The 25,857-nt window shown below is 65.6% G+C and overlaps 1 protein-coding gene across 2 annotated transcripts; it reads right to left on the bottom strand.

Moving 5' to 3' along the window:
- Window positions 1–1,801: 1,801 nt before the first annotated feature.
- On the bottom strand, window positions 1,802–23,541 carry Dok7 (docking protein 7). Of its 2 annotated transcripts, XM_071614112.1 has the most exons (8): window positions 23,438–23,541; window positions 23,322–23,367; window positions 16,445–16,675; window positions 14,517–14,717; window positions 6,909–7,028; window positions 4,785–4,904; window positions 3,000–3,727; window positions 1,802–2,688 (listed from the first exon to the last, which is right to left on the bottom strand). In XM_071614112.1, exons 1-8 carry the CDS (start codon window positions 23,489–23,491, stop codon window positions 2,653–2,655), a joined length of 1,536 nt encoding a protein of 511 aa, XP_071470213.1. In that variant the 5' UTR covers window positions 23,492–23,541; the 3' UTR covers window positions 1,802–2,652. The 2 variants fall into 2 exon arrangements, with proteins under 2 accessions (XP_071470213.1, XP_027795746.2); XM_027939945.2 differs by having other exon boundaries at window positions 1,802–3,727.
- Window positions 23,542–25,857: the final 2,316 nt, after the last annotated feature.

Below are 25,857 nucleotides of genomic sequence, written 5' to 3'. Positions count from 1 at the left end.
TGTGGCCCTGCTCTCAAGAGCTCCTGGTCTAGAGAGCCACCTGGAGCCCCCAGTGACGTGAGCAGCCCCTGGATGGGCAGTGCATGACCAGGGTACAGGCAGACCTGGGAGGAGCTGTGGAAGGTGGACAGGTGAGGCAGGAGACCCACCGCACCGGACCCCACGTCCAGCTGCAGACACCCTGAGCCCTCAGGGAAAGGGCCCTCTCGGTCCAGGACCCCAGCCTAGGTGACCAGAAAGATCCCATATCCCTAACCCTCTGATGGGCAACCCGGCAGGAGTGGGAGCTGGAAAGCAGGCCAAGGCACCCGGCGCTGGCCCAGGCCCATGAAGTGGGTGGTCCCAGACCCAGGCTGGAGCCCTGCCCCTGAGCGAGCTGACTGGCCGACTGCAGTGGGCTGGGGCCTCAGGACGAGAGGCCGACACACACTAGCCTCTGAGGGCACCTTGATGCAGCCGCCGGCCACCTGCCCCCAGAGGCCCATCAACGGGCAGGACCAAGTCCTCAGCAGCACCCGCACATAGCATTCACTCGGGGGTCCAGTTCTGCAGGGTCAAGCCAGACCCTGGTGTGGGTGGAGCGCAATGGGGACAAGCACAGGCAGGTCACCTGCTCCCCACACCTGCAGCAGAGCAAGTGTGACTGGCAGGTGGCTCAGGAGACAGCGTCTGCCAATTGGATGTCCCCAGCCCACCCGTCACCCTCCCATGGGTGAGGAGCCAAGGCTGGTGGCTGGCTGCTGCTCAGCAGCGGGCAGAACCTTGGGCAGCTGAAGACCGGCCAGCCAGTCACCCAGGGACAGGGAGTGAATGAAGGCAAGGTTCCTGCTTCGTCCTGAGACCCCAGCCCTGCCCTGCAGGTCCCTGAGTCCTGGGAAGACTGAGGGACACTTGAAGGGGCACCTGGGTTCTCCTAGGCCACTCATCTCACAAGGTACCACAGCCCCCAAGGGCCTCCTTTGAGTGCCCTCCAGCCCAGCCCCCACCTGCCCAGGACCTTAATACAACTCAGGTCTCCTCAGACTAAGGGTGGACACGAGAGGCCCTGGCCAGACTCCAAACTCCCACTCCCTCCCTACGGCTGGCCGTGGGAGAGGGGGCTCAGGGGCCACAGTAGCCAGGACCAGGCTGTGGCAGAGAGGGCCTCACTTCCAGGGCCCCAGCTCCCCAGCCTGGGAGACCCATTTTTTTCTGCAGGAAGACCACCCTGGGTGCCTCCGGGCGACTCCTGTGACCTCCAGTGGACCCTCAGTGCAGCCCAGTGAGGCAGGCCCTGTCACCCCATCAGAGGAAGAGGAAACTGAGGCTCAGAGAGGTGCCGTGACTCGTGGGGCCACCAGCCAGCAGATGGCGTGTGTGGTCCGAGCTCAACCCCCACGCCTGTCCTTCCCAGGGGCCGCTGGGGTGAGCCCACTCCCCACGGCAGAGCAGGCTCGACAGAACGGGCAGGGGAGGCAGAGCCCCGAGGAGCCCCCACGCCAGACTCACAGGGCCCGGGAGGTCAGCAGCCTTCCTCACCTGGGTGCTGGGAGCCCCGTCCTGAGCCCGAGGGGCTGCGAGGACCCCACTGTGGTTCCCAGTGAACCTGCAGGAACGCGCCACACGGCACACAGCCGCACACCTTGCACACCCTCCACACACCCAGGCCCAGGCTGCCGGAAGCCCCCTCCCCGCCCGCTGCACATCCCTCGGGCCTCAGCTGCACTCTGAGGCTTGGGTTCCCTAGCGGGGGGGCGGGGAGGCGGGGAGGCTGGCCACACAGAACAGACGAGGCGGTAAGAAAAGAAAGTTTTATTTCCAGTCGGAGAACGTGTACAAACAGTGTCAGGTTTAAAAAAGCAGAAGAGCAACAACAGGTCAGCCGAAGAGGAGGTGAGAGGCAGGCTTCCAGGCAAGCTGCCCGAGGGTCCAGCCCGCTGCGGACGTGCAGGACACAGCCTCCAGGGTGTCCAGGACAGCGGGCACGGGCAGCCTGGCGTGGAAAGCGGAGCCGGGACCAGGAGCCACAGCACTGAGCCCAGACGGCCTGGGGCACCGCCACCCAGCCCTGACCACCAGCTTCCTGGTCCCAGCCAGAGGGCACAGGGGGCTTTTGTCCACGTTCTGAATTCATTTTAAATGTATACTTGTTGAATTATCCACTCGTTTGCTGACTTGTTTTGCGGTGCCCAGGGCCCTGCAGGTCGGGCAGGTGCTCTACCACTGAGCCACACCCCACTTCCCCTGGGGACTTTCAAAGGGACCCTCTGGACCCTCTGGAAGGCTGACCTCAAGAGCCTGCGCCGCCTGGAGGACTCAGGGCTCCACTCGCCTCTGCCCTGTAGCCTTTGCCCGGAGCCCGGCCCTGGCCCCAGGGAGCAGAGGGGGCGGCCACAGACTCACACCCCAGAAGCCAAGGAGCCTCCTGAGCGTCAGTTTCCTCCCCGGGGCGGGACGTCATGCCCACCTGTGGGTGCTGCCAGGTAAATATGAGAAGTGACCACACACCAACGGTGCCCAGAGAAGTTCCCCTGCAGAGACGGCTCCCGGGACTGGTGTCCCCAATGCTGGGGGGCGATTTACAAGCAGGGTCTGTGCACTGCAGAGATGACCCGGAGTGGGAGGGAGCAGTGGTCATCCAGGAGTGAGCAGGGGGCCGGATGAGGTCAGTCCTCAGCAGCAGCCCTGGCCACTGGGCGCCAGCACCACCTAAAGCCCCAGTGCCCGATCCTCACTGGAAGCTGGGCCTGGGGGCTCTGCCGACCCCGCCCCGCCCCGCCAGAGCCTCGCTTTCTAGAACACACGGTCCAAGTTGGACCCTCCACGGGCAGCCAAAGCCCCTCCTGGGGGAGGACAGCGGGGACGCTGCCCACCCCACCCTCTCCACAGGTCCAGGGGCTTCTCAAAACGCGTCAGAGCGCTGCCTCTGCAGAGAGGCCCCCTCCGCCTCCTCCTGACCAGGGGCTAAGTCCAGCCCCTCACAGCCGCGGGCCGCCCTGCGGTCAGGGAGGGGGGTTTACCTTGAGTCCTCCACAGACTGGACATGCCGAAAAGAAAGCTGGAGGTGGCCCGGGGTGGGGCCCGCCTGCTTCCCAGGGCTCGCCGGGGGCTGGGCTGGGCAGTGTGGCCTCACTGCCTGGGGCCTCTGTCGCCTGTCCCCGCCGTCTTGTGCCCAGCCAGCCGGAAGGACACCCGGCCAACGCCTGACTGCCCAAGTCCGTGGTCGCGCCATGGTCGGGGCCACCCTGGGAGGCTGCGCTCGGGTCCCGGGGGGCCTGGCGCAGACTGCGGGGCGTGTCATAGTGGTGCCGCAGAGAGGTGGGCACCTGGTACTCCGCCACCCCGGGTGGGCAGGCACACAGGCTGGGCTCAGGAGCCCCTGCGGCCGGCGGCAGGCTGAGCAGCGAGCCGCACTCTTCGCCGCCCGCCCGCCACACGTCCAGGCTGCTGTCAGCGTAGGACGAGAAGCTGCCCGAGTAGGAGGAGTGGCTGCCCGTGGCGATGCCGCTGTCCGAGGAGCTCTGGCGGCCGACCTCCTGCAGCTGCCGCGGCCGCAACGGTTTCGGGGGCAGCCTTGAGGCACCCAGCGTGGCCTCCCCGGGGGCCTGGGCAGCCGCCAGCCCCGGCCCCTCCTGTGACGAGCCTGCCAAGGACGAGGACTGCTCCGGCCACGGGGTGAGCCTGCTGCTGGCGCTGGTGTCAGAGTGGCTGGCCTCGGAGGAGGAGCTGGACAGGCTGCGGTCGTCCCCTAAGACAGAGCAGGGCTCTGAGGTGCTGAAGGGCACTGGACAGTAGAAAGCAGCACCCAGCCTCCCTCCCCACACCCTCCCTAGAGCCCATGCCTCTGCCTGCCCCTGCTGGACCAGAAGTCCCCTGAGGACAAGGACGTCCCTGGGACTCCCCCCTGCTGCCCTCCTGCATGGCCAGGCCCCTGCCTCCCCTAGTCTGTGCCCCTGGGCAGCTGAATCCATCTTTGCATCCTCCCATCTCAGCTCAGCCAGGCTGACGTCCAGGGCTCCAGAGGGAGAACTCAGGGTGCCCCCCCGGGGGAGGGGGCAAGAGAGCTCATTACAACCCTGGGCTCCTGCTCAGGGGAGGCCTGGACAGGAGGGGACAGGCCCACTCTCCCTCTGTTCATCCCAGAGGACAGGCAGCAGAGGGTACTGGTAAGGCCACCTGAGCGCCCATGCTCCGGCCTGGGAAGACTGGTGTGGCCACCTGGCAAGCTGGCCACCCTCACTGGACTGCCCACCCCTCTGTCCATCTCCTGCCACCGAGGCTGAGGAGGAGCCTTGCTCCTGCAGCAGTTTCCTCTGCCCTTGAGACTTTGTCTGAGCACAGACCTTCAAAGGAACGTGCAGGAGGTCTGCACCCAGCACATGGTGGGCAGGGTCCCCTCAGCACCTGCTGCCAGCACTTAACAAATATCCGTGGGGTAGTGAGTGAGCGAGTGGGTGCACAGGAGAGAGGGAAGGAGTAAGCAGGAGGGAGAGGCATGGATAGGTAGGTGGGTGGGTGGATGGATGGATGGGTGGAGGGGTGGATGGATGGGTGAGTGGATGAATGGGTGGGTGGGTGGATGAATGGGTGGGTGGGTGGGTGCTGGATGAAGGGAGAAGGAAGGAAGGAAGGGGCAGGAGGGAGACCATGTAAATGCAGGGATAATGATTGGCCAGATGGCTGCAGGTTTGGGGCAGAGAAGGAAAAAGTGACAGTGGATACATATAGACGGCTGCCTGACCCCTGACTGGAATGGCAAGCTCGGAGTCCAGTCCCTGTGGCCCAGGCCAGGCCACTGGCCTTACCTCCGCTGCCCGGCCGGCCGGAATGCGAGAGCATGCTCAGCCGCTTCTCCAGCTGCAGGGCCTCAAGGGCTTCTTGGGCCGCTCGCTCCTCCAAGGTTGAGGAGCCCCCGGGGCCCGGGTCTGTGGCAGAGAGAAGGGTCAGTCCCAGGCCACACGCTGCCAGGATGTCCCTGGGTGCCTTTTGCAGCCACACCCTAATGCAGCACCAGTGGCCACAGCTGAGTTGGAATGGCCCCTGGCATTTTGCCAGAAGTAATGGTTGAGAGACGAGCCATTAAGATGATGTGCACGCAGGGGGGGTGGGGAGAGTTCCCGGGGAGTTCCGGTTGGTGTGTGCTGTGCCTAGGAGAGCTACGTGGGTGGCGTTTGCGGGAGTTCGGAAAATAAAGTTTGTTCCTGCTTGAGTGGCTCGTGATTTGTGCCCAGGCAGACTGCGGCAGTGGTGACCAGCTTCAGCCCCAGATCCTCCTGCACTGCAGCCCCAGCTCCGGGCACTACCCACAGAATTCCCCGTTCAGGTCCCTGTGGCCCATCCTGGGCCCCTTGGGACAGTCATCCCTCTGCCCACCTTGGGCCCCTGTGCCCATGGACAGCCCCAATCTCCAGCTTGGGTCCCCTGTCCATGAACAGCCCCCTGAGCCAGCTGTACTCCCTCGCCACCCCACCAAGGTATCAGGCTCTCTCCCAAACAACCGGCCCTCTCTGTCCTGCCGACCCCCTTCCACAAGAGATCTGCTCACCTGGTCTGCTGCACCCCTTCCCAACAGGGCTCCCCTCTGTCTCAGTGAGACGCCACTCCAGCCCTGTGGCTGCCCGCTGTGCTGGGCGCTTGGGCTGAGCCCTGCTTGGCGCCCCGGGCTCCTCGCCACCTGCTGACCCTTGGCACTGCAGCTCTGCTCATGGCAGAGGCCCGGGGATTCGACCTCTCTGGCCATCACCTGTGTGTTTTCTGAACCTGGGAGGCAGGAGCCTTTTCCCACCCAGGCGGGGTGTCATCCCTCGCGGGTCCCACGTACCTGCTGCCCACAGCCAGCCCACCAAAGCCCAAGTCCCTCCTGAACCAGAACCCTGGCAGCCACAGAGCCCCATGTCCAGACTTGAGGGCACCTGGCAGACATGCTGCCTGTGAGCAGGACAGCAGGGCCTCTGGGGGAGATGCACTGTCCACTTCCAGGTCCTGAGCACACACCACTCGGGTCGGCCTGCAACCTCAGGGCAGGACACCAGCAGGTGGCGCTGCTGCACTGTCCAGGCGAGCCCCAGGGAAGCAGGAAGGGCTCTGGCCTGGGCACCCGCCCTCCTCAGCAGCTCGCCACCTGCAGCTGCTCTGGGGTGGGCAGCTCATTGTTGCCACTCCGTCCTCGTGGGAACCTCTGCTCTCCTGCCCACGGAACGGGGCAGCCGACGTGAGCTCTCTGCCCACCATGTGGCTACAGCTAGATAATGTCCCTGCTGGGGCCAGGGGAGCCAGAGCTCATCCTGCCCCGACCTGCTGGACCCTGAAGGAGCCCAACCCTGCTCTGGGCCCCTCAGTACCTGGACCATGTGGCCACTTGACCCAGCAACATCCCTGATTAGAGCCCTGCTGAAGCAGGACACCCAGCAGCAAGCAAGGAGCACGGTGGGACAAGAAGCCTGCTTAGTGCCACCCTGGTGCCCACCCTGACGACTGCCCACCCTGAGACCCACACCCAGCCAAACTCCGGGCTGCTCCCGCCTCCACATGGGGCCCAGACGAGCTGTCCTAACCTGGAGCCACAGAGTCAGGTCAGCTGCCCACGAGCCAGCGACCTCAGGAAGACTCCTCGATCACCATGGGGGAGGCCTCCAAGATCACAGCCCTGTGACGGCCCAGCCAGGGGCAGCTGTGGCTAAACTGTCCCAACTACTGTGCCAGTGGCTCAGAGCCCATGGAGGAAGGATCTGCAGGTGTGATCCACACCCCAAGACACACTAGCTGACCCCTCAGAACCCCAGGCTGCCCAGCAGCCTGGTGGCATCACCCAGGCCAGGAAAGGACAGCCAACTAACTGGGTTGAGTCAGGATGGCCACTGGACACCAGTGGCCCCACCCCAAGCATGGCCTCCCCATCTGACCTCACCAGGCCACACTCCCGCACACACCTGGGAGGGCTGGCCGCAGCCCGAAGGGGCCCTTGGTTGGGGAGATGCCTCTGACGATGCAGTCGAACAGGAAGCTGATCTGCTCTCCCTCGGCGGAGGACAAGAAGAAGACCCCTGCCCCTGCAGAAGGAGGACAGCGAGGCGAGGTCAGCCTGGCCCAGCACGGGGTGGGGGCACAGGGTCTGCAGACGGGGTGGGGCTGCACATCCAGTCAGAACCCACAGGACCCGGCGCCCCTGGCCTGTGAAGCCACGTCCCCAGAGCCCTGGACCTGTCCCTCTGCACCCAGGAACCCCACGCACACTTCAGACACACGTGCTGTCACGGCGGCCACAGGCTGCAGGCACCAGGCCTGAAGGGCTCCCCACAGGGCCATCCCCGGGGCACGGGGCTGTGGCTGCATCTGGGCACTGCCTGGGGACACGGCAGGGCAGCTCAGGGGCAGCCCTCTCCCAGGCCTCACTGCGCAGATGGTGCACAGTGATCCTGCACAGTCCAGGGATGCGTCCCTCCACCAAGGCCGCCTCAAGCCGCCCTCTGCCACAGGCAGTTGAGTGGTCAGCTCCAGCCCTCTGTGCCTCGGTTTCCTCGAATGCACCAGAAGACCAGAGACTCCTTCCGGAGTGGTTCTGAGGTGGACAAGGCGTGTCCAGTCAGGGCTCCCTCCGGTGTCCAGGAGCGGGGCTCACATCCCAGAATGGCCACCACTGACCCCAGTCACACCAGTGGCCCTCACTTCAGCTCCTCACCCACACAGAAGGCATCTGCCCCACAGACGGCCTTCAAGTGGCCAACGCTGACCTCCCCACGGTGAGCAGCCTCCCTTCTCCCCAGCCTTGTCATAGAAAGATGCACCTGAGGTCATGGCTGTGCCTGGGGCCTCCCTGCCCACTCAGTAGAAGGAAGGACCCGTGCCATCAGCCTGGGGTCACTTGGGCGGAGGACCTGCTTGGAGAGGCCTGGGCAGTGAGTCAGCAGGGAGGCCCCAGGCCACGTGCCCCGCCCGGCTCGGGCGCCCAGCCGGCCAAGGGTGAATGGAATCCCTCGCTGGCCGCGTGAATGGGAGGCCAGGCTGGCGGCACCCACCTGCTGAGCCCGGCACGTGGAGCGGACACTCAGCACAGTCGGCACTGGAGAAGCCCTCCCCTGGGGCCTCTGCCCAGGGCCCAGAGAAAGGCCCCAAAGCTGCGCAGGACCAGGCAGGGGCAGTCCAGACACCTCTGTGTTCAAAGCTCTGCCTCCCAGTCGCTCTCTGCCTTCACTGAATGTGGGCCGTGAGGTCCAGGGACTTGGCCCACCCCCCAGGGCTCCCGGGCCTCTGGGTGACCATGCTAGGGTAAGCAGGGGAGAGCAGCCCCCACAACTGTGGACGCTTCATCGCGTGATACCTCCAAATCAGGAGACATATAACAGTACCATTCTTGCTTTATATGAGGAGACTGAGGCCCAGAGAGAGCAAGCTACTTATACATGGTCACACAGCCCAGGTGGACGCAAGCCCAGGTCAGTGGGCCCACTGAGCAGTACCTGGCACCACAATCTTCTAGTCCTGCTCTGGGCGAGGGGCTGCTATTGACAAGCAGAGTGGCATGGGTTGAGGTGGTGCCCTCCTCGATACCCACCCAGGGGGACAATGGACTGACTCCGAAACTCTCTGATGAATAGGACTTGCAAGCTGGGCAGTGGAACAGGAACGTGCCCCAGGAGGGCAGGCCAGCAGGCCAACACAGGCCATCTCACGGGCCCACTCCCTGGCACCCTGCTCCCCCGCCACCCCACCCGCATGAGGCTCCGCCAGCCTGGCCCAGCCCTCACAGAGGGCCTGGCCTCTAGTCCCAAGCTCCCCGACAGCTGGCACAGGCAGCAGGACACTCAGTCCCCCGACTATAAAAAGCCACATTACGGAAGGGTGAGCCAGTCCTGCGTCCACTCAGCCTGCAGAGTCCCGCCCTCAGGAGACGGTCACTGGGCAGGCCCTGCGCACAGCAGCCGCCAGTCCGGGCCCCAAGTGCCCATGTGGCAGTCCCACTAGCTACCCCACCATGGCGGCAGGGTTGACTCCAGGGGCCTGGAGGACGTCCATCTCCGAGGGCCAGTCTACCTGCGCCCTCAGAGCAAGGCAAGGCCTCCCAGGACAATTGCCACCAGCCACTGTGAAGCCCCCTCTCGCCACCCACCCCACGAACACGCCCAGGCTCCTGTCACCCCCACCAGGAGGCGGACTCACTCCCCTTGGCTCCTGGACTCCCGTTGACTGAGGCTCAGGTCACAGAGCGTCCGATGCCCGTCCCCAGCCCCGGCCCTTCTCGGGAAGCCAGCAGTTCACCCAGGACGCTCTGGGGACCCAGCACTTTTCCCCACAAGGCGCTTCGTCTGTCCACAGTCCCAACCCAAGGCCGACACCTGGCGGACAGGGACCACATCAGAGTGGCCCGCGTGCCCTCTGAGAACCAGCCGCCCCACGAGTGGCCGCCTACCCTGCTGCAGTCACCCTGGCCCTGGCAGCCCACCGCCAGCCCGATGCCGCGGCCCGAGTGACCGAGTGACCCCAGAGTTAAGGCGGCCGTGGGGTCCATGGGCGCAAGGTGGCTGCTGCCTTGTGAAAGGTGGGGAGACAGAGCCGGGGTGGGAAGGGCCTGGACACGCGGAGCAGAGCGCCAGCCGCCCCGGCTCTGAGGCAGTTCCTTGCGGCCACAAGACGGACACCCTGCTCCAGCCACGAGGAGAGGAGCGGCCGCGGTGCTCCCTGCCGGGGGACACGCTGCAGGGTCCGTCCCTGGCCTGAGAGCAGGTAGGGACGCTCCCCTTCTGCTGAGGAAGGCCACAGTCCCCTCCAGATGCCAGGCACAGCTTGCACTCATAATGACGATGACTCCTACCCATGTGCTTCCTTCCTGAGCACAGCACGGGAGTGCCAGCCCAAGACCCTGCCCGGCTGGGGGCCTCCGTGGACCCTGCTGACCAGGGTGGCCTGCCGGCCGCAGGAGTCAAAGGTGGGCCTGGCTCTTACTGTTCCCTGTGTCTCCCAAGGGCCTGCTCCCAGCCCATCCTCCGAAGAGGACAAGTGGCCCGCCTTGGGCAGGTGTGGACAGGAGGGACAGTGGGACAGGAGCCTGGGGGCCTGTGTCAGCCACGCGCAGGAGTGATGCAGGAGCTCAGAGCCCCCTTAGCCAGAGACCACCATCCAGGTACCAGGGGCCACCCCAGACACTTGGGAGGCTGAAAAGTGACCCTGGAGTGGAGCCACCCAGGGGCTGAGGTGACAGAGGGTCTTGTCAGTCCCTCAGGGGCTGGCCTGAGGGTCTGCCACATAATCATAAGGTCAGAACACAGGCTGGCGCTTTGTGGGCACAGCTCATTCCCCCAGCGTCCATGCTAGGGAAAGAGCGAAGCCCAGAGAGCCCGAGAGGCCGGTGGATGCTCAGACCAGTCACACAGCATCTGAACCTGATGCGACTGGGCCCTGTGTCCACACCTGACCCACCCTTGAAGACGCGAGCTAGGTGCACCGCCCACACGGCCCCCGGAGGCTACACAGCCTTTCTTGGAGGGCAGGGGGACACTCGTCCTGCCCCTCAGGCCGCCTTCTGCCACAGCAGTCAGACTGCAGCCAACCGGCGCCAGGGGAGGCCACGATAGCCGGCAGGTGTCGGCACTCCCAGGAGCTGGTCCTGCTCCATGGAGCCCCGCCTGCTGCCTGCTGTGCCCAACAGGGCCTTTTGTTCCTCGAGAGGGACTGGGGGGGCTGGCCTCCCCTGCCAGCGCAGGCTCACCATAGACAGAAGCCACTTTGGGGAAGGGGCAGCCGCCACAGTGCTGTCCTGGGGCTCAGGGACAGCCTCTGGGCAGTCACAGAGACTCGGGGCAGCCATGGCCTGCCCATGTCAAACCGCCCCCTGAACACCCAGGCTGCCCTGACCTCAGTGTCCTTGTCTGCCCAGTGGGATGGCCCAGGGGGCTCCCCCCTGGACGACAGCCAGCTCCGAAGACCCCCTGGACACTGGGCAGCTCTAGGCCTGGTGGACTCTTGAGAGCCCGGCAGAGAAGACAAACATGGGGACAAAGCAGGGGTCCAGAGCCCAGAGCCCTGAGTCAGCAGGGCCACCACTCTACCCAGATGGCCTCCTTCACAAGTGTCATTTCACAGCCAAGAGCAAGGGGCCGGGGCAGGGCTTGGTACGGCATGTTTGCACCCGCACCTGTCCCCTGCCCAAGGGCAGAGCACCAAATGGGGTGGGGGCTCCACAGGAACAAACTGTCCCTCCCAGCCCCTGTCCTGGACCAGCACCTCAGCAAGAGCCCATCCCCCTCCGCCCGCCCTCTCCCTGCCCGTCACCGCCTGCTCAGTGTGCCTGGAGCCCAACAGCTGCGCCGGGGTCAGCCTCACCTGCTCGCGCTGGACCACAACCAGAGCCTTCCTGGCCCCAGCCTCTTCCTCCAGACCTGTCTGCAACTGGGGCCTCCCACCTGCTGGGGCTCTTCCCTGACACCCAGACAGCCCCACGCAAGGCCCGGCCACAGCCAGCTCCCGCCCCTCGCAGCCACCCTCCCCTTGCAGTCCCCCAGCCCGTGGCCCCATGGAGACCATGAAAATGTGCTTCAGGTGTCAGAGTCACCCGTGGCCTCAGGTCTCAGATCATGACCTTATAATATGCCACCAACCGCCAAGTGACTGTGACCCTAGCAACCTGGTGCTCGGCACAGGGTCCATACTTAGAAGTGGAAGTAGATCAGTGTCCTCTTAAGTGTGTGCCCTGTCCGACCCAAGAGAACTCATCCTGGGGACCCTGTAAGGAGGAGTCAGGTAGCAAGAGCGTCCGGGTGGGATCCCCGAGGGGCAGTCACCAAGGTGCCTCTGACCACAGGCTCGGAGCAGCCTGGGATCTGCCCAGGTGGCTGGATTGTTAGCACCCCGGGGTGATGCTGCCCGTGGCTGGCTGGGCTCATGTGGTGTCGAGACCCCCGTGCAGCCCTTGCTGGGGTCCTGAATGGTCCTCTCTGAAGAACCTTCTCTCCACCCCAGTGCCTGGATCGCAGTCCCCTGTCTCCCAAGGCCCACCCTCCCCAGGGCCCACCTCTCCGCTGCCCGCCACTGAGCCTGGCTGGGGGTGTGGCCAGGAGCCTCCCTCCACCTGGGTAAACAGGTAAACAGTGGAGAAAAGTAGCCGCGGGGCCAGCGTCCCCTCTGCCCTCTGGATCACTGTCTGGGGTGGGGGCTGGAAGGCATCGATCGTTCCTGGAGGTCACAGGGCCGGGCCGGGGCCGGGAGAGGGAGAGGATGTTAATTCTATACCCCAGGGTCTTCTAGGAGCTTCCGATGACCCCTCCTCCCTCTCCCGCTCTCTGTCTTCCAGGGACACAGATGCTATGTTTCAAATTAGAGACATGGTGTCTGAATGGTGGCCTGTAAAAGATGTGAAAGGGTCTTTGCAGATGTCATTAGGGTAAGGATCTCAAGGAGACCACCTGGACCACCCAGGTGGGCCCTAAACCCGGTGACAGTGTCCTTACAGGAGACAGAGAAGACAAAGGCAGAGGCCGTGTGACCCGGCCACAGCTCGGCAGGCTGTGAGAAGGCGGCCAGTTCCCCAGAGCCCTAAGTGAGGTCCTGCGGGCCTTGGATTTGGGACTTCTGACCCCAGACTATGAAGGTCACCGAGTTTGTGGTCACCTGCTACAGCAGCCCCAAGACATGGACAGATGCCCCAGGGCCCTCCTAGCCTGCAGGTCCTCTCCAGGATGGCCAGGTCTGCCCACGTGTGGCAGGTGACGACCCTCGGCTACCACCAGCAGCCCACGCTGCACCCACGTCTCTGCTGGGCCGAGGGAGTTTGTGGCATCTCAACCCCAGTCCACCACCAGAGCAGCCGCCAGCCTGTCCCGCTGGGAGGAAGGAGCGAGCAGAGTGGCAGGGCCCTCAGCCTGCCCTCAGAGCCACCACTGGTGACCTGCGCACTCCAGGGCTCAGCTCTCAGTGACCCATGGGTCTGAGCAAGGCCTGGAGCTGGGAGAGACAGAATCCCAAGAGTGTCGGAGCCGGGGCCAGGCCGCCCGGCACCCAGCAGATTCAGTCGCAGGCAGATTCTTGCAGCGCGGAGCTGACCCAGGGCCTTGTGCAGCGCAGACATTCCCCTCAGAGTTCACCTGGTTTTCTGGAAGCCCACACGCCGGGCCTCTGCCCCGGGAGCCACTGGTCCATGCTGGGTGGGTTATGGGGGAAAGGGGCCTACCCACACCAAGAGAGAGGATTCCAAATTCTGAGGTCTAGAGGAAAAACACCCAGGGGGCCCTACTCCGTCCTGTCCAGGACCAAACAGCAGGTCTCCAAGGAAACAGGCCCCGCGCTGCCCCGTGGGAGGCGCCTCACCAGCACCACCACTGACCGTGGCAGCGGATACCTGGGAACTCCACGGAGAAACAAGGACACAGTCTCCCTGCTCAGATGCTTGGAGCAGCTCCAGGAAACCCCCGTCAAGGGGCTCCCAAGGAAGAAGAGGCTGCCCCGAGTCTGAGCCATTTGGGGCCAAGCAGGCAGCACCCAGCACCACCTGCGTCCACATCTGCATTCGCTTTGCCCAGAGATGGAGGTGCTGCTACAGCCTGTGGCCAGTGAACCCTCATGGACCCAGCCGCACCGAGCCAGGTATGTGGTGCCTTACGAGTACCAGGTGAGGGCCACGCCCTTCCCACCCACCTCCCATGCCAACCGCACTCCTGACGCGGCCAGGATCTACTCCCTTTGCCAAGAAGCTACGAGAGTATGAGCAGGGTGGCTGTGCACTCCAACACTCCTCCACCCAGAGGGGTGCCCATCAGGGCCCGGGAGCCCAGCTGGTGCCAGGCACACACTCACCAGGCCCCACTCCTCCCACAGAGCACGCTGACTGTGGTCACCCAGGCCCCACAGGAGGCCAGGCCCCAGGAGGCCACACCGCATGACAGCCAGCACAGACAAGCAGCCTCTCTGGAGAGGGGACGAGGGTTCTCTTCCCTCCTGCAGTGCCTGCAGGTCTGCACGTGCTGATGCATCTGCCCAACTCGGCCTGTCCCCACAGTGCCCCAGTGGGCACCTCAGGCTCTGAGTGAAGTACCCTCCCCTCAGTACCCACCACCCACTCAGCCCCTAGACCTGGTGGCCAGACGCTGGCCCTGCTTCCCCCTGGCTGGTCACTCAGCATGGATCAGGGCCCGGGTGTCCAGCCGTCACAAACCTGGGGCCCAGGCCCACCCCTTCCCACGGCCTGGCCATCCCACTGCACAGAGGACAGCTCCAGGTGGCCCAGGGGGCCAGTGGCTGATGTGTCCAGGAGGAAACTTGGTCCTCAATGTGTTTTCTGCATGTGGCACCCACGGGTGGCTCACTGGCCCTCGCAAAATGCTTCCATTAATTTTTTTTTCCCATTCAATCTGAGCAGGAGGCTCTGCCGCTCGGTGACCTCACACACAGGCCAGGAATGGCTGAGACCCTGGGCCTGGCTCTGGAGACCCAGCGGCCCTCTGCTCCCTCCCCCAGGCACCACAGGAAGGAGAGCAGCCCCAGGGCCAGGCCTCCTGAGTGTGGCCCGGGGTGGATCCCCCCGGGTTGGGCCCACGCAACCACGTACTTACAGTAGCCACACCTGGTCCCGCCTTCGAAGATGAATCCACTCGGCACAGCCCCGTAGCGCCGGAGGTCAGGCAGCTTCCACTGCCCCACAACGGCCGGAGGGATGTCCCTGGCCAGGACCAGGACGTCATTGCAGAGGTGGAGGGTGGCCGGGCCGCTCTCCAGCTTGGTGCCGGGAGCCACTGTCACATGGAACCTGTGCACTGGGGCGGCAGGGGCGAAGCGCATCACCCAGGGAGGGTGGGCACGTGGCACCCAGGCCTGGGCAGGGGAGGCCCCGGCAGATGCTCTCCTGGCCAGTGGACCACCCAGCTGGGCAGCACAGGAGGCAGTGGGGCTGCCTGCCACGGCCCACCGACCTCCCCTCCCATCTTTCAGGGGCCGCCTAGGGTCCTCCCGTCCCAGCCACACAGTCATGGCCTCAGGGGGCTCCGGGGAGGACAGGGCCAATCAGCGCGGGGTCAGGACCTGTGCGCAGCGCACCTCCCTGGAACCGCCCCGCCCTGGCAGCCATGGACTGGGAAACCTGCGCTGGAGGCCAGCCTGGCCGTGGGTGCTCAGGAGGCCACGAACCTTCCTCTGGGTGGTGGTCCCCTCTCCTCCCCTGGGGGAAGCGGGGTGCTCCTGGCCTCCCGCCACCCCAGCTGGGCCCCTCCCCTGGAAGCTCCTGAGAGGAGGACCACCGTGAGCTCCCCCCGCCTCCCTCTCTCCCCAGGCCACCCCACCTCAGAACGTAGACCGCGCCCTGAGTGACGGCCCCCTGCCTGCGGGTGCCCAGCCCTGGCCCCAGCCCACCCCATCTCCTTCCCCAGCCACAGGGTCCCCAGCTCCTCCAGGCTGTGGCCTTGACCATCCCCCGGAGCCCCCCCCCCCGCCCTCTTCAGGATTCCTCTCAAGGTGTCTCCACAGGTGCCTGGGCAGCCCCCCTCCCCAGTGGGGTAGGCACTGCCCCACCCAGATAATGGGCCATGGCAGAGCCACGCCAGAACCCCACTGTGAGCTTCCTGGGAAGGCAGGGTCCTCTTGCCAGCTGCCCCAGGTCTGGCCCCAGGTCGGGCAGGGTGGGCAGCTCACGGTGGGCCTTGAAGTGTGACTGTGGTGTGTGAGAACTGAAGTCCTGCAGAGAGCCCAGGAAGGACACCCAGGTGTGCAGACGGACGGGCAGAACCTGCCGTGGCTGACAGCCTGGAGTTGGCTCACCCTGGAGGGGCTCACCTGGACGGGTGGCCCCGGTCTTGGTGTTTCAGAGAACAAGGCCTGAGAGGCTGTAGTGCTTGTCACTCGGACCTTCAGTGCCCAAGGCCCGTACCTCGCCGGGCTGAGTCCTGGCTCTGCCATCCCTCATCCCCCGCCTCGCGAGGGGCCCGGCTCAGGCCTCCCCTCCACACTGCAGAGCCCAGGGCCCCAGCTCCAGGTGCCCTTTCCCAGGGTGGCCCAGCTCCATGAACCACCCTGTGGGCAGCTGCTGCCTCAGGCACACGAGCTCACTGCCTGTCCACTGGCCACTCAGCCACCGCCCTCCTCCCTGCCCGGCCTGTTCCCACCCTGACACTGGCTCCCGGGGGGCTGGCGGCTCTGCTCTGCACAGCCCAGGCTCACATGGCCCAGGAGGAAGCGAGAGCAGGACTTTGGGAGATGATGGGTGGCAGCTTGGACCAATGGAGCTGGGCCAGGGAGCTTACAAACCCCGCAGCCCCCATAGAACCCACCCCGATCCTTGGTCTGATCACCCCCAGGCAGGGTCTGGCTCTCCGGGACCCCTCATCCAGAGCACAGAGCTCAAGGCCCAGCAGGACAACGTTTGAGGTGTCCACTAGCTTCCCTTCATTTGTGTGCAGTTCCGGGTCTTGTCTGCCCCTGCAGTCCCCATGGGAGAGGGCCCCGGTACTGTGCGGGAAGCCCTCCCCGGGGCCTCCATCCGGGCACTCACCCTCACCAAGCGCATAGCGGATGCGGGCATCCCAGGCGCACATGGCCTGGCGGCTGTCGAAGCCCAGCATGACAGCCTGGGACAGGCAGACGATGGCCAGCGTGTGGACCAGACCCTCATAGGGCAGGCCAGTCTCCAGGCCACAGATGTCCTCCAGGGTCAGGCTGCTGCGCTCCCGGAGGCCCTTGGCACGGTCAGACTTGTCCTTGTAGGCCAGCATGAGCAGGCAATCTGCAGAGGAGGCAAGAGGCCATGGAGCGTCCACCAAGATGCCACTGCCCACTGCCCCCATCCTCAGCACCCCCTGGGAGGACATGGCACAGCTGGAAAGAGACTGGGGCTTAAGATGTGACCAAGAAAGCCATTCATCTACCCTGCCCCCTCCTGAATGACCAGCAAGCCCCCTCATCACTGTGGCTGGGCCTGGACTCCACCCGGATGACCACTTGGCCCAGGCCTGTGAGCCCACCCTGGCCTAGGGTTGCAGGAGCTGTGGTCCCTGACTTAGGAAGCAGGCACAGTGCCTGCCCAGCTGCATGGGCCTCCTCCCTGCTCTGAGGCCTGGGCTGCACCCTCTGGCCTGACGCGCCGACGCCTGCTTCCCCTCCATTCTCTTGGCTCCCAGGCTGTGGCCTGAGCCCAGCCCTGGGGAGGAAGAGGAGTGTCACTGGACCATGGGTCCCACCCGAGCAGCGCGGCAGGCCTCCACCTGTCCCTTGGCTGCAGGGACAGGCCTGAGTCTCACCTCCTGGCCCCTCCAGGACACTCGGGTCTCCATTGACATGTCATTGCCAACACTGCCACTGCTCAGCGTGGCCCGTGCCCACCCAGGTCCCCCACAGCTCCAGGACCCCAGGGTGCCCAGTCTTGGAGGAGGGTGTCGGCCTAGGGACCTAATGCAAACACCAAACACGTTCGCACTGACAAGACCCCAAATCCCACATGAAACTCAAGGAGTCAAGCCCCTCGCCCACCTGTAGGAGAGGGGGTCGGAGGTGCCCAGCCAGGACAGGGCAGTGCCGGCTCAGCCCCTGGAAGCAGACACTCCTCTTTAATAGGCCCAGCAAACCCATCTGAGACCCCAGGCCCCAGGTGATGGGGACGCACACACCGCTGTGGCAGGGTCCCCCACATAGCCCTGAGCTCCCCTACCTCCCTCCCGGCCCAGCTTCTCGAACCAGGACCAGAGACCCAGCCTGGAGCCAGGGACACCACCAGAGGCCCATGGTCAGCAAGCTTTGTCTGTGAGGGCCAGAGGGTGACAGTCTGTGCATTGCAGGCCACATGGTCTCTGTGTCAACTACTCAAAGCTGTCCTCCTAGTGACAGAAGAGTGCAGGCCAGTGGCCCCTGTGCCCACCTGGAGGGTCACTTTCAAACACAGGCTTGTGGGCAGCGGGACTTTTGCCGCCTACTGGAGAAAGCCCAGCTACAGGGTCCAGGCACTAGCTGGGAGCTGGGCCTGGCCACTGAGGCCTCTGAGAGTCTCCACACAGGGCGGCCAGCAGCAGCCCCACCGCCAGGCCCTCAGCACAGAAGCCTGAAGGACTCGGGGCTGAAAGGCAAGTGACTGACCCCGGGCCCCCCACCCACGACTTCTGCCCTGGGCCGGTGGGCAAGGTGGACACCCAGCTGGGCTGGGGGTGAAGAAAGGCAGGAACACTGAGTGGGCCTGGCTGGGTCATTCCCCCACTCGGGCCCCAGGGCCCACCCGCGGTTCATAGCCCCTTGTGCCCTGGCTCTGTCCTGGCCTGGGCCTTCCTGCAGCCCTGAGCCGTCCACAGAGCCGTCCCAGGAGCAACACAGACAAGCCAGCACCCAGGACAATCGTCAGCAAAGTGCTCTACAAGGAGGGGGCAGGTGACCTCAGGTGGGGCAGGGAACCACCTGTGAAGGCCCAGCCCTGCAGCTCCACAGGAAACAGTGCTGTCTTGGAGGGAATGGCCAGTGCATCCCAGAGGCAGGCAGCATGGCCTCTTCAGGGCCCAAGGGCTGGGCAGCACTGGAGACAGGGAGGCAGAGTGGTGTGCAGTGCAGGCAGCTGCTCAGGGTCCTGGCTCCAGAGGGCTCCAAGGGCTCTGGGCCCAGAGGCTGGGCTGGTCTTTGAGCCTCTGTGTGGCCTGGCGTGACTGCCGCCCCAGAGCTCCTGCCCCCAGGCGAGAGGCCTGCACACACCATGGAGCTGGCCACGTTGCTCTCCCAGCCCCCTGGACAGGAGACCACAGGCCTCTAGGATGAAAGGAGATGAGGGTGAAGGATTAAGGGGCTCTGTGGATCTGCGGGGGAGGGATGCCTGGGAGGCTGCTGGGGGCCAGGATGGGGGTCTCTCCTGGATGAGAGAGGCTGAGAAACCCACTGGACACGGGGCAGCAGCTGGACAGGCGTCTGGAGATGTAAAAATAACCAGGAGTCATGAGCTCACAGAAGCCTTGCAGCCAGGGCTGGGAGCCCAGGAAGGAAGGGAGAGGCAGGGCAGTGGCCTCCCCGTGGAGAGGAACTGCAGGGTCCAGTGGCCAGCAAGGAGGCCGCAGGAAGGCAGAGAGCAGCGGCTGCTGGACCCGCACCCTGGAGGTCAGAGTGACCTTGAGGCAGTGTCCCTGGAGGAGACTGAGGGACCCTGCTGAGCACACAGCAGCCTGGGGCGGCCCAAGAGGCCCGGCAGGGGCCGAGGGGCGCTGACCTGGTTGGCTTGCTGGGGCCTCCCAGGACACACAGGGCAGGCCAAGGGCACTCAGGAAAGCAGCACCCTACCTGTGTTCACAGTGGTCACCCCCGACACCACCGCTGGCACCACAAGAGAGCCTGGAGGTCACCAGGAGTGGCTGGGGCTCAGCACGCAGGCCCACAGCCCCGGCTCCCCCCTCTCCGTCCACCCTCCCCAGACCCTGGGCGTCGGCTGGCCGAGCGCGGCTCTGAGCTGCTCAAGAAAGATGCTGGGCAGGGGCGCAGCTCTGCTGGCAGGCCCACGGGGGCTGCGCCAGATTCTGGGCCCAGGAGATCCTGTTCCTGGGATGGGGCTTGCAGGAAGCTGGGCCCTGGGTGTGGCCCTGTTTTGTGATGGTACCATGGGAAAGGAAGTCTGGCCGCCACCTCACCCCTCCTTAGCCAGGGGCTGAGATGTCACCTCATCCCCACAGGGAAGGGGGCGGAGTACAAATGACCCAAAGCAAGAGTCACCAACTTCCGAAGTGACCCCAGGGCCCACAGGGCCTAACATCTGGAGGAACTGGTCAGCAGAGTAGCCAGCTGCACAGGCCAGCAGTCCCAGGCAGGGATCAGGCAGCACAGGTGGCCCCAGGGCTCCGGGCACACATCCCGAAGCTACCTGTGCCTGTACCTGGGTTCAAGGTCTTGTATCACCAAGACCATGTAAACGGGGGTCCTCCTGCAGGCAGGGCTCCCCAAGCTCTCTGCCCAAGCCCCAACCCCTGCAGACTGCTGGTGGGTGGGCCAAGCTGGGGACCCAGCCCTCCAGGAGCAGAACAACCCAGCCCTCCAGGCAGCCAACAACCAGGGGCGACCCACTCCCTGGCTGCCCACTCCCCGGCTGCCCAGCCACTCCCACAGGCCCATGTCCTGGGCCAGATCCTTCAGGTTGAGAAACCTCCCGGTCTATAATGCCCCAAAGGCACCGCCAGCTCCGGGACTCAAGTCCCTCGTGGGGGCTTCCCAAGCAAGAGGGAGCACCAGGAGCGGCTCACGGGCAGCCTCGGAGTGGTGCCCCTCCGGGTCCCAGCCTCAGTGAGGCCCAGCCAGGACTGAACCCCGATGCCCTCGCCTAGAGGCCCAGAGAGGGGAGTGGACAGCCCTGCGCCGGGAGGCAACCCCAGCCTTGAGGAGCCCAGTCCCACGAAGACTCCCTAGGGTGCTGCGGCAAGGGTCCTGCGCTGCCCACCTGCTAGCCTGTCCTTCCTTCTCGGCGGCCATGGGGCTTGGCTCTTGCAGACCCGCCCACTAGGCCTCATTAGGAGAGGCCCCCCCAGGCTGCAGTGGAGAGGCCTGAGCCCACCACGCACGCACCTCCTGCCTGACGCGGCTCGTGGCCCTCAGAGGGGGGTCAGCATTTTACACCCAAGGACCTGGATGCCTGTGACAGAGGACGCCGGCCGTCCTCTCCCCAGCACCCAGGATCAGGGGTCTGGAACCTGGGGAGGGGCTGGGTGGGGTGGGGAGAGCCCTTCTCCAGTGAGGACTGTGGACTGGACAAGATGGGGGGGCCGCAGGCCACCAGTTGGGGGGCGGTTGGGGGAGGGGCAGCCGTAGAAACCAGAGCCAGGCTCCAGGACGACAGGACAGTGGCAGGGCAGACGTCCATCCACAGAGGCACCACCAGTGCCCACCCTGTCCCCAGCCTGGCTGCACAGTCCCCTGGGGACAACTGACCCGGCCCTGGTTCCCTTTCCTGTCCTGCCTGCCTCGGGCACTCTGCCTCCTGCTGCTGGGCACATGGAGAACCCAGAGGTGCCGACGCGCTGTCCACCCCCGGTGCCCCGCAGGCCAGCCGGCCCTGCCCCCTGGGAAGCTCCTGTGCTCTGAAGAGGCACCGCTGCACCCCAGGGTGCTCTCCCACTGGGCACCTGGGACAGGGCTTTCTGGCCTCTCGGGGTACCCAGCGCAGGCACTGGCCCACCCTGTCCAGAGAAGCACCGTCCCCACAGCAGGCCCCAGCTTCTGACCACAGCTGGCCAAGGCCTTCATGCCTGCCCACTGTGGCCTTTGCCCCCACAGCCCTCCATACCCGGTCTGCATGCTGGGGTCTTTACTCCCCAGATCCCCACTCTCCTGTACCAGGGTCAGGGCAGGGCAGGGTCAGGGCAGGGCAAAGGCAGGACAGCACAGGGTCAGGGCAGGGTTAAGGTCAGAGCAGCACAGGGTCAGGACAGCTCAGGGTCAGGACAGCACAGGGACCAACAGAGCAGGGTCAGGACAGAGCAGGGTCAGGACAGGGCAGGGTCATGGCAGGGCAGGGTCAGGACAGGGCAGGGTCAGAACAGAGCAGGGTCAGGGCAGGGCAGGGTCAGGGCAGAGCAAAGGCAGGACAGCACAGGGTCAGGGCAGGGTTAAGGTCAGAGCAGCACAGGATCAGGACAGCACAGGGTCAGGACAGCTCAGGGTCAGGACAGCACAGGGACCAACAGAGCAGGGTCAGGACAGAGCAGGGTCAGGGCAGGGCAGGGTCAGGGCAGGGCAGGGTCAGGGCAGCGCACGGTCAGGACAGGGCAGGGTCAGGACAGAACAGGGTCAGGACAGAGCAGGGTCAGGGCAGGGCAGGGTCAGGGCAGGGCAGGGTCAGGGCAGGGCAGGGTCATGGCAGGGCAGGGTCAGGACAGGGCAGGGTCAGGACAGAGCAGGGTCAGGGCAGGGCAGGGTCAGGGCAGCACACGGTCAGGACAGGGCAGGGTCAGGACAGAACAGGGTCATGGCAGGGCAGGGTCAGGACAGAGCACGGTCAGGACAGGGCAGGGTCAGGACAGGGCAGGGTCAGGACAGGGCAGGGTCAGGGCAGCACAGATCAGGACAGCACAGGGTCAGGACAGCTCAGGGTCAGGACAGAGCAGGGTCAGGACAGAGCATGGTCAGGACAGGGCAGGGTCAGGACAGCACAGGGTCAGGACAGAGCAGGGTCAGGACAGGGCAGGGTCAGGACAGGGCATGGTCAGAACAGGGCAGGGTCAGGGCAGCACAGGGTCAGGACAGAGCACGGTCAGGACAGAGCACGGTCAGGACAGGGCAGGGTCAGGACAGGGCAGGGTCAGGACAGGGCAGGGTCAGGACAGAACAGGGTCAGGACAGGGCAGGGTCAGGGCAGAGCAGGGTCAGGACAGAGCACGGTCAGGACAGAGCACGGTCAGGACAGGGCAGGGTCAGGACAGGGCAGGGTCAGGACGGGCAGGGTCAGGACAGCTCAGGGTCAGGATAGGGCATGGTCAGGACAGGGCAGGGTCAGGACAGAACAGGGTCAGGACAGAACAGGGTCAGGACAGGGCAGGGTCAGGGCAGAGCACGATCAGGACAGAACAGGGTCAGGACAGGGCAGGGTCAGGGCAGAGCAGGGTCAGGACAGGGCAGGGTCAGGGCAGAGCAGGGTCAGGACAGGGCAGGGTCAGGGCAGGGCAGGGTCAGGGCAGGGCAGTGTCAGGATTTGAAAGACTTAAGAAACAAGAAGCCCGTGGAGCTGGAGCCCCTTGGAAAGGGGGCTGAGGCCCAGGCAGGAAGTGACCGTCCACAAAACCAGCCTGCCCCCTCTGCAAGCATCCCCTTCCAGGGAGGAGAGATGCCACGGTGTCCTGGAAGACCCTCTGGCCACACGTGTGGCGGACGCACGCCCCCGCCAGCCCCCCACAGACCCGCAGCCTGGGCGGCTCCAGGGCACCTGTCTCCCGGGACAGCTGCAGCCGCGCCCTCGAGTGCGAGCCGAGCGGGCGCAGAGTGGCCGGCCACGGGGGCTCCGCCTGCTCCCCCCACTAGGGGCGCGGGCTGCGAGCGGGACCATCCCTTCTCCCCAGCGGCCCGTGCCCCCCAAATACGGTCAAGCCGCTTTCCTGGGACACAGCAGGGCTCTTCCCACCTGGCCTGGCCCCTGGGAAGGAGGGGGACGTGGGCCCGGGCTCTGCTCTGAGCGCTCCCACCGGTGCAGTCCCGCGCAGACCCGGGCGCAGGGACGGTGCCCTGCGGGGCGTCCTTGCCGCTGAGGGAGGCTACGGGTTTTTTCCCCTGGCTGCTCTGGGGCTAGGGATGCGGCCTTCCGGGCCACCCGGGGCGCCCAGGCTGCAGGTCCTGGCGGCCCAGCGTCGCGCGCCACTCTCCGGTTACCGCCAGGCTGGGTTTCAGGGACCGCGACTCGGCGCCTGCGGGGATGAGGCCCGCCACCCGCTCACCTGCCACCGGCGACGGCTTGCGCAGTACGAGCCACCTACTCTTCCACTGCGGGGACAAGGACAGCGTGAGCGGCCGCCCATGCGCGCCCCGCCCCGCGCCCCCGCCGCTTCCCGACCTTCTTGCCGTCCCGCAGCTTGACCTGGCCCTCCACCAGCGCCGCCTCGGTCATCTTCTGTCATGGTTCCGCCGCCCGCCGCGCCCTCTCCCCGCGCCTTGGGCGCTGGAGCCCAGGGTCACTTTCAAAATAGCTCGGGAGGGCCTGGGCTGGGCCAGGAGGGCGGGCCTCGGCGCCGCGGGCGGGGCAGCCAGGGACCTGGGGCGGCGGCGTCGCTGGCTCCTGCTGCCAGGTGGAAGGAGCCTGTGGCACGTAGCCTGGGCAGCTCCCCACCCCGCTGACCTCTGCCCCTGGTTCCTGCCCACCGGCAGTGTGGCCACCTGCAGTCACTTGAGGCAGCCCCAGGCAAGACGGTGTGTGGGACTTCCCTTCCAAACACAGAGCGGGCATCGTCCTCGGGAAGCAGGCTCCCAAGTCTGTCTGCAGCCACTCTGGTGCCTCCCCTCCCCAGCCCAGGGCATCACCAGACACTCCTAAGGACAGAATGACCACGGGCCCCGCGGCCCAGGACACTCCCCTACCCTGGGCCTCCCCCGCCCAGAGAACCCTGCCCAGACAGAACCCTGTTCCATTCATGCTCTCTGCACAGCAAGCCCAGGGGCTAGGTGCGTGGTGGTTGGGGGTGCAGGGGCTCTCTGGTTACCTGTCCCTCCATCCACTCTAGTCCCAAGTGACTCAGGCTTCAGGCAGTGTGTACCTGGTGCAGGTGACTGCCAGGTGGTGGGTGGGACCAGGACCCACCCTGCCACTTCAGTGCCCCCAGCCTGTGTGTCTGGTCTCCCCTGGTCCCTGTCCAAGAACTGGACCCACCAAAGGCTGCCCTGCACCCACCCCCAGCACAGAAAGACAGAGAGAAGCCACACTGCTCCGTAAAGACCCTTCCCTCAGCGCCCCCGCTGGCCACCTGGCCTCTCTGCTCCCGGGTTTCCTGTCCCCCAGGCCAGCAGCTCTAGAGGGCTGGCCTGGTTCTGCTGGAGCCCATGTGCTTTGGGGACCTGGCGGGCCGGTGCCGGGGGACTCCGCATCTGTGAGCCAGCCCCAAGGCCAAGGACTCCAGGACACCAGGTGTCAGGGAACAGCCCGGTGGGGGGGGGAGGCTCCCAGAGAAGCAGAGAGGCCGGGTCCATACGCAGGCCGAGGCAGTGGTCTGGTAGGAAGGAGGTGAGGGTGACAGTGGCCTACCAAGGGCATGTGAGTCTTGGTGTCGCCCGTCCAGACACCGCAGTCTGGGAAACGGGCTCACGGCCAGGACTGACCCACTTCTGCCCACCCCAGAGCTGGGCTCAGCCCTGGGTGACCCTCCTTGTCACCCCTGGGGATCTGAGAGAGCAGGTCTCAGGTGAGCGTAGGGCTGGTTCTGATGCCACCCAGGGGTCTTGTTGGGGCCTAATGCAGGGAGGGGGTCTCAGACCCAGGAAGCGCCCTGCACCCCCATCACCTGTGCACCCCAGTCACCAGCACCCCAGGGAGCGCTTGCTGACCACAGAGTTCCATTCATGCTCTCTGCACAGCAGGCCCAGGGGCTAGCCCAGGACAGCCCTAGGCCTGCAGGGCCAGCTGCCGGATGGGGGCTGTAGCCACGGACACATCCGCTGCCGGGCGCCTGGCACTTGCTCTTTCCTGCAGGGAGGGGCGGCGGCTGCTGCATTCCCAAGTGCTGGCCCTGGCCCAGGCCCCAGCCACGCCTGGCAGCTGCACCTGCTGTGCCCTGGCCCCGGAAATGCAGGCACCGTGGGGACAGAGCCCCCTCCCCCACTCCGTGTGGCCCAGAGGACAGCGCTGTGGTGCCAGGGCTCTGCCAAGCAGGGAAGCAACCTGCTAGGAGGAGCAAGAGGGCTGGCCCCTTTCCCTGGGGGCCAAGGTCTCCGCGACCCTGACTTGGCTCCTGCCCAGCTGGCCCCGGCTGTCGGAGCGAGGCCTGGTGCCCGTGGTGGAGCCCTCCTGCCCCAGGAGCTGGCTGGCAGGTGTCGGGCCTCTGGAACCGCAGAGGGCAAGCCAGAGAGATGCCGCTTCAGGAAGGGGACAGCAAAAACGCAGGGTCACACCCTGAGACAGGATGACCGCCCAGCCCTGCACACTGCGCAGAGGCTAATGGCGGTGATCACCGTGCTTCCTGAGCCCACAGCCACGGCGCCACTGCCAGGCGCTACAGATGGGGACATTGCCACCAAGACCACGGCTACAGGGCGCTGCGGCCCTCCATTGGCTCTGCAGCCATGGAACTCCCCGGACCCTGGTCCTCCAGCCTCACCTGGCCACGGCTGCCTCCCCTGGGCTGACGTTGCCACCATGAGCCCAGGGACAGCGCATATTGAGAGTCTTCCAGAGTCACATGGTTTCACACACAAGAGGAGGATCGGGAGGACCAGGCTAGGCTGCTGTGCGGGCATCTCCAGCTGACCAGGGCAGGCACTGTGCCC

Source organism: Marmota flaviventris, chromosome 7 (genome assembly GCF_047511675.1).
Source record: "Marmota flaviventris isolate mMarFla1 chromosome 7, mMarFla1.hap1, whole genome shotgun sequence".
Classification (NCBI taxonomy): Eukaryota; Metazoa; Chordata; class Mammalia; order Rodentia; family Sciuridae; genus Marmota; species Marmota flaviventris.
Note: the sequence above shows the minus strand (reverse complement) of the source record. Positions and strands in the feature narration are given on the sequence as shown.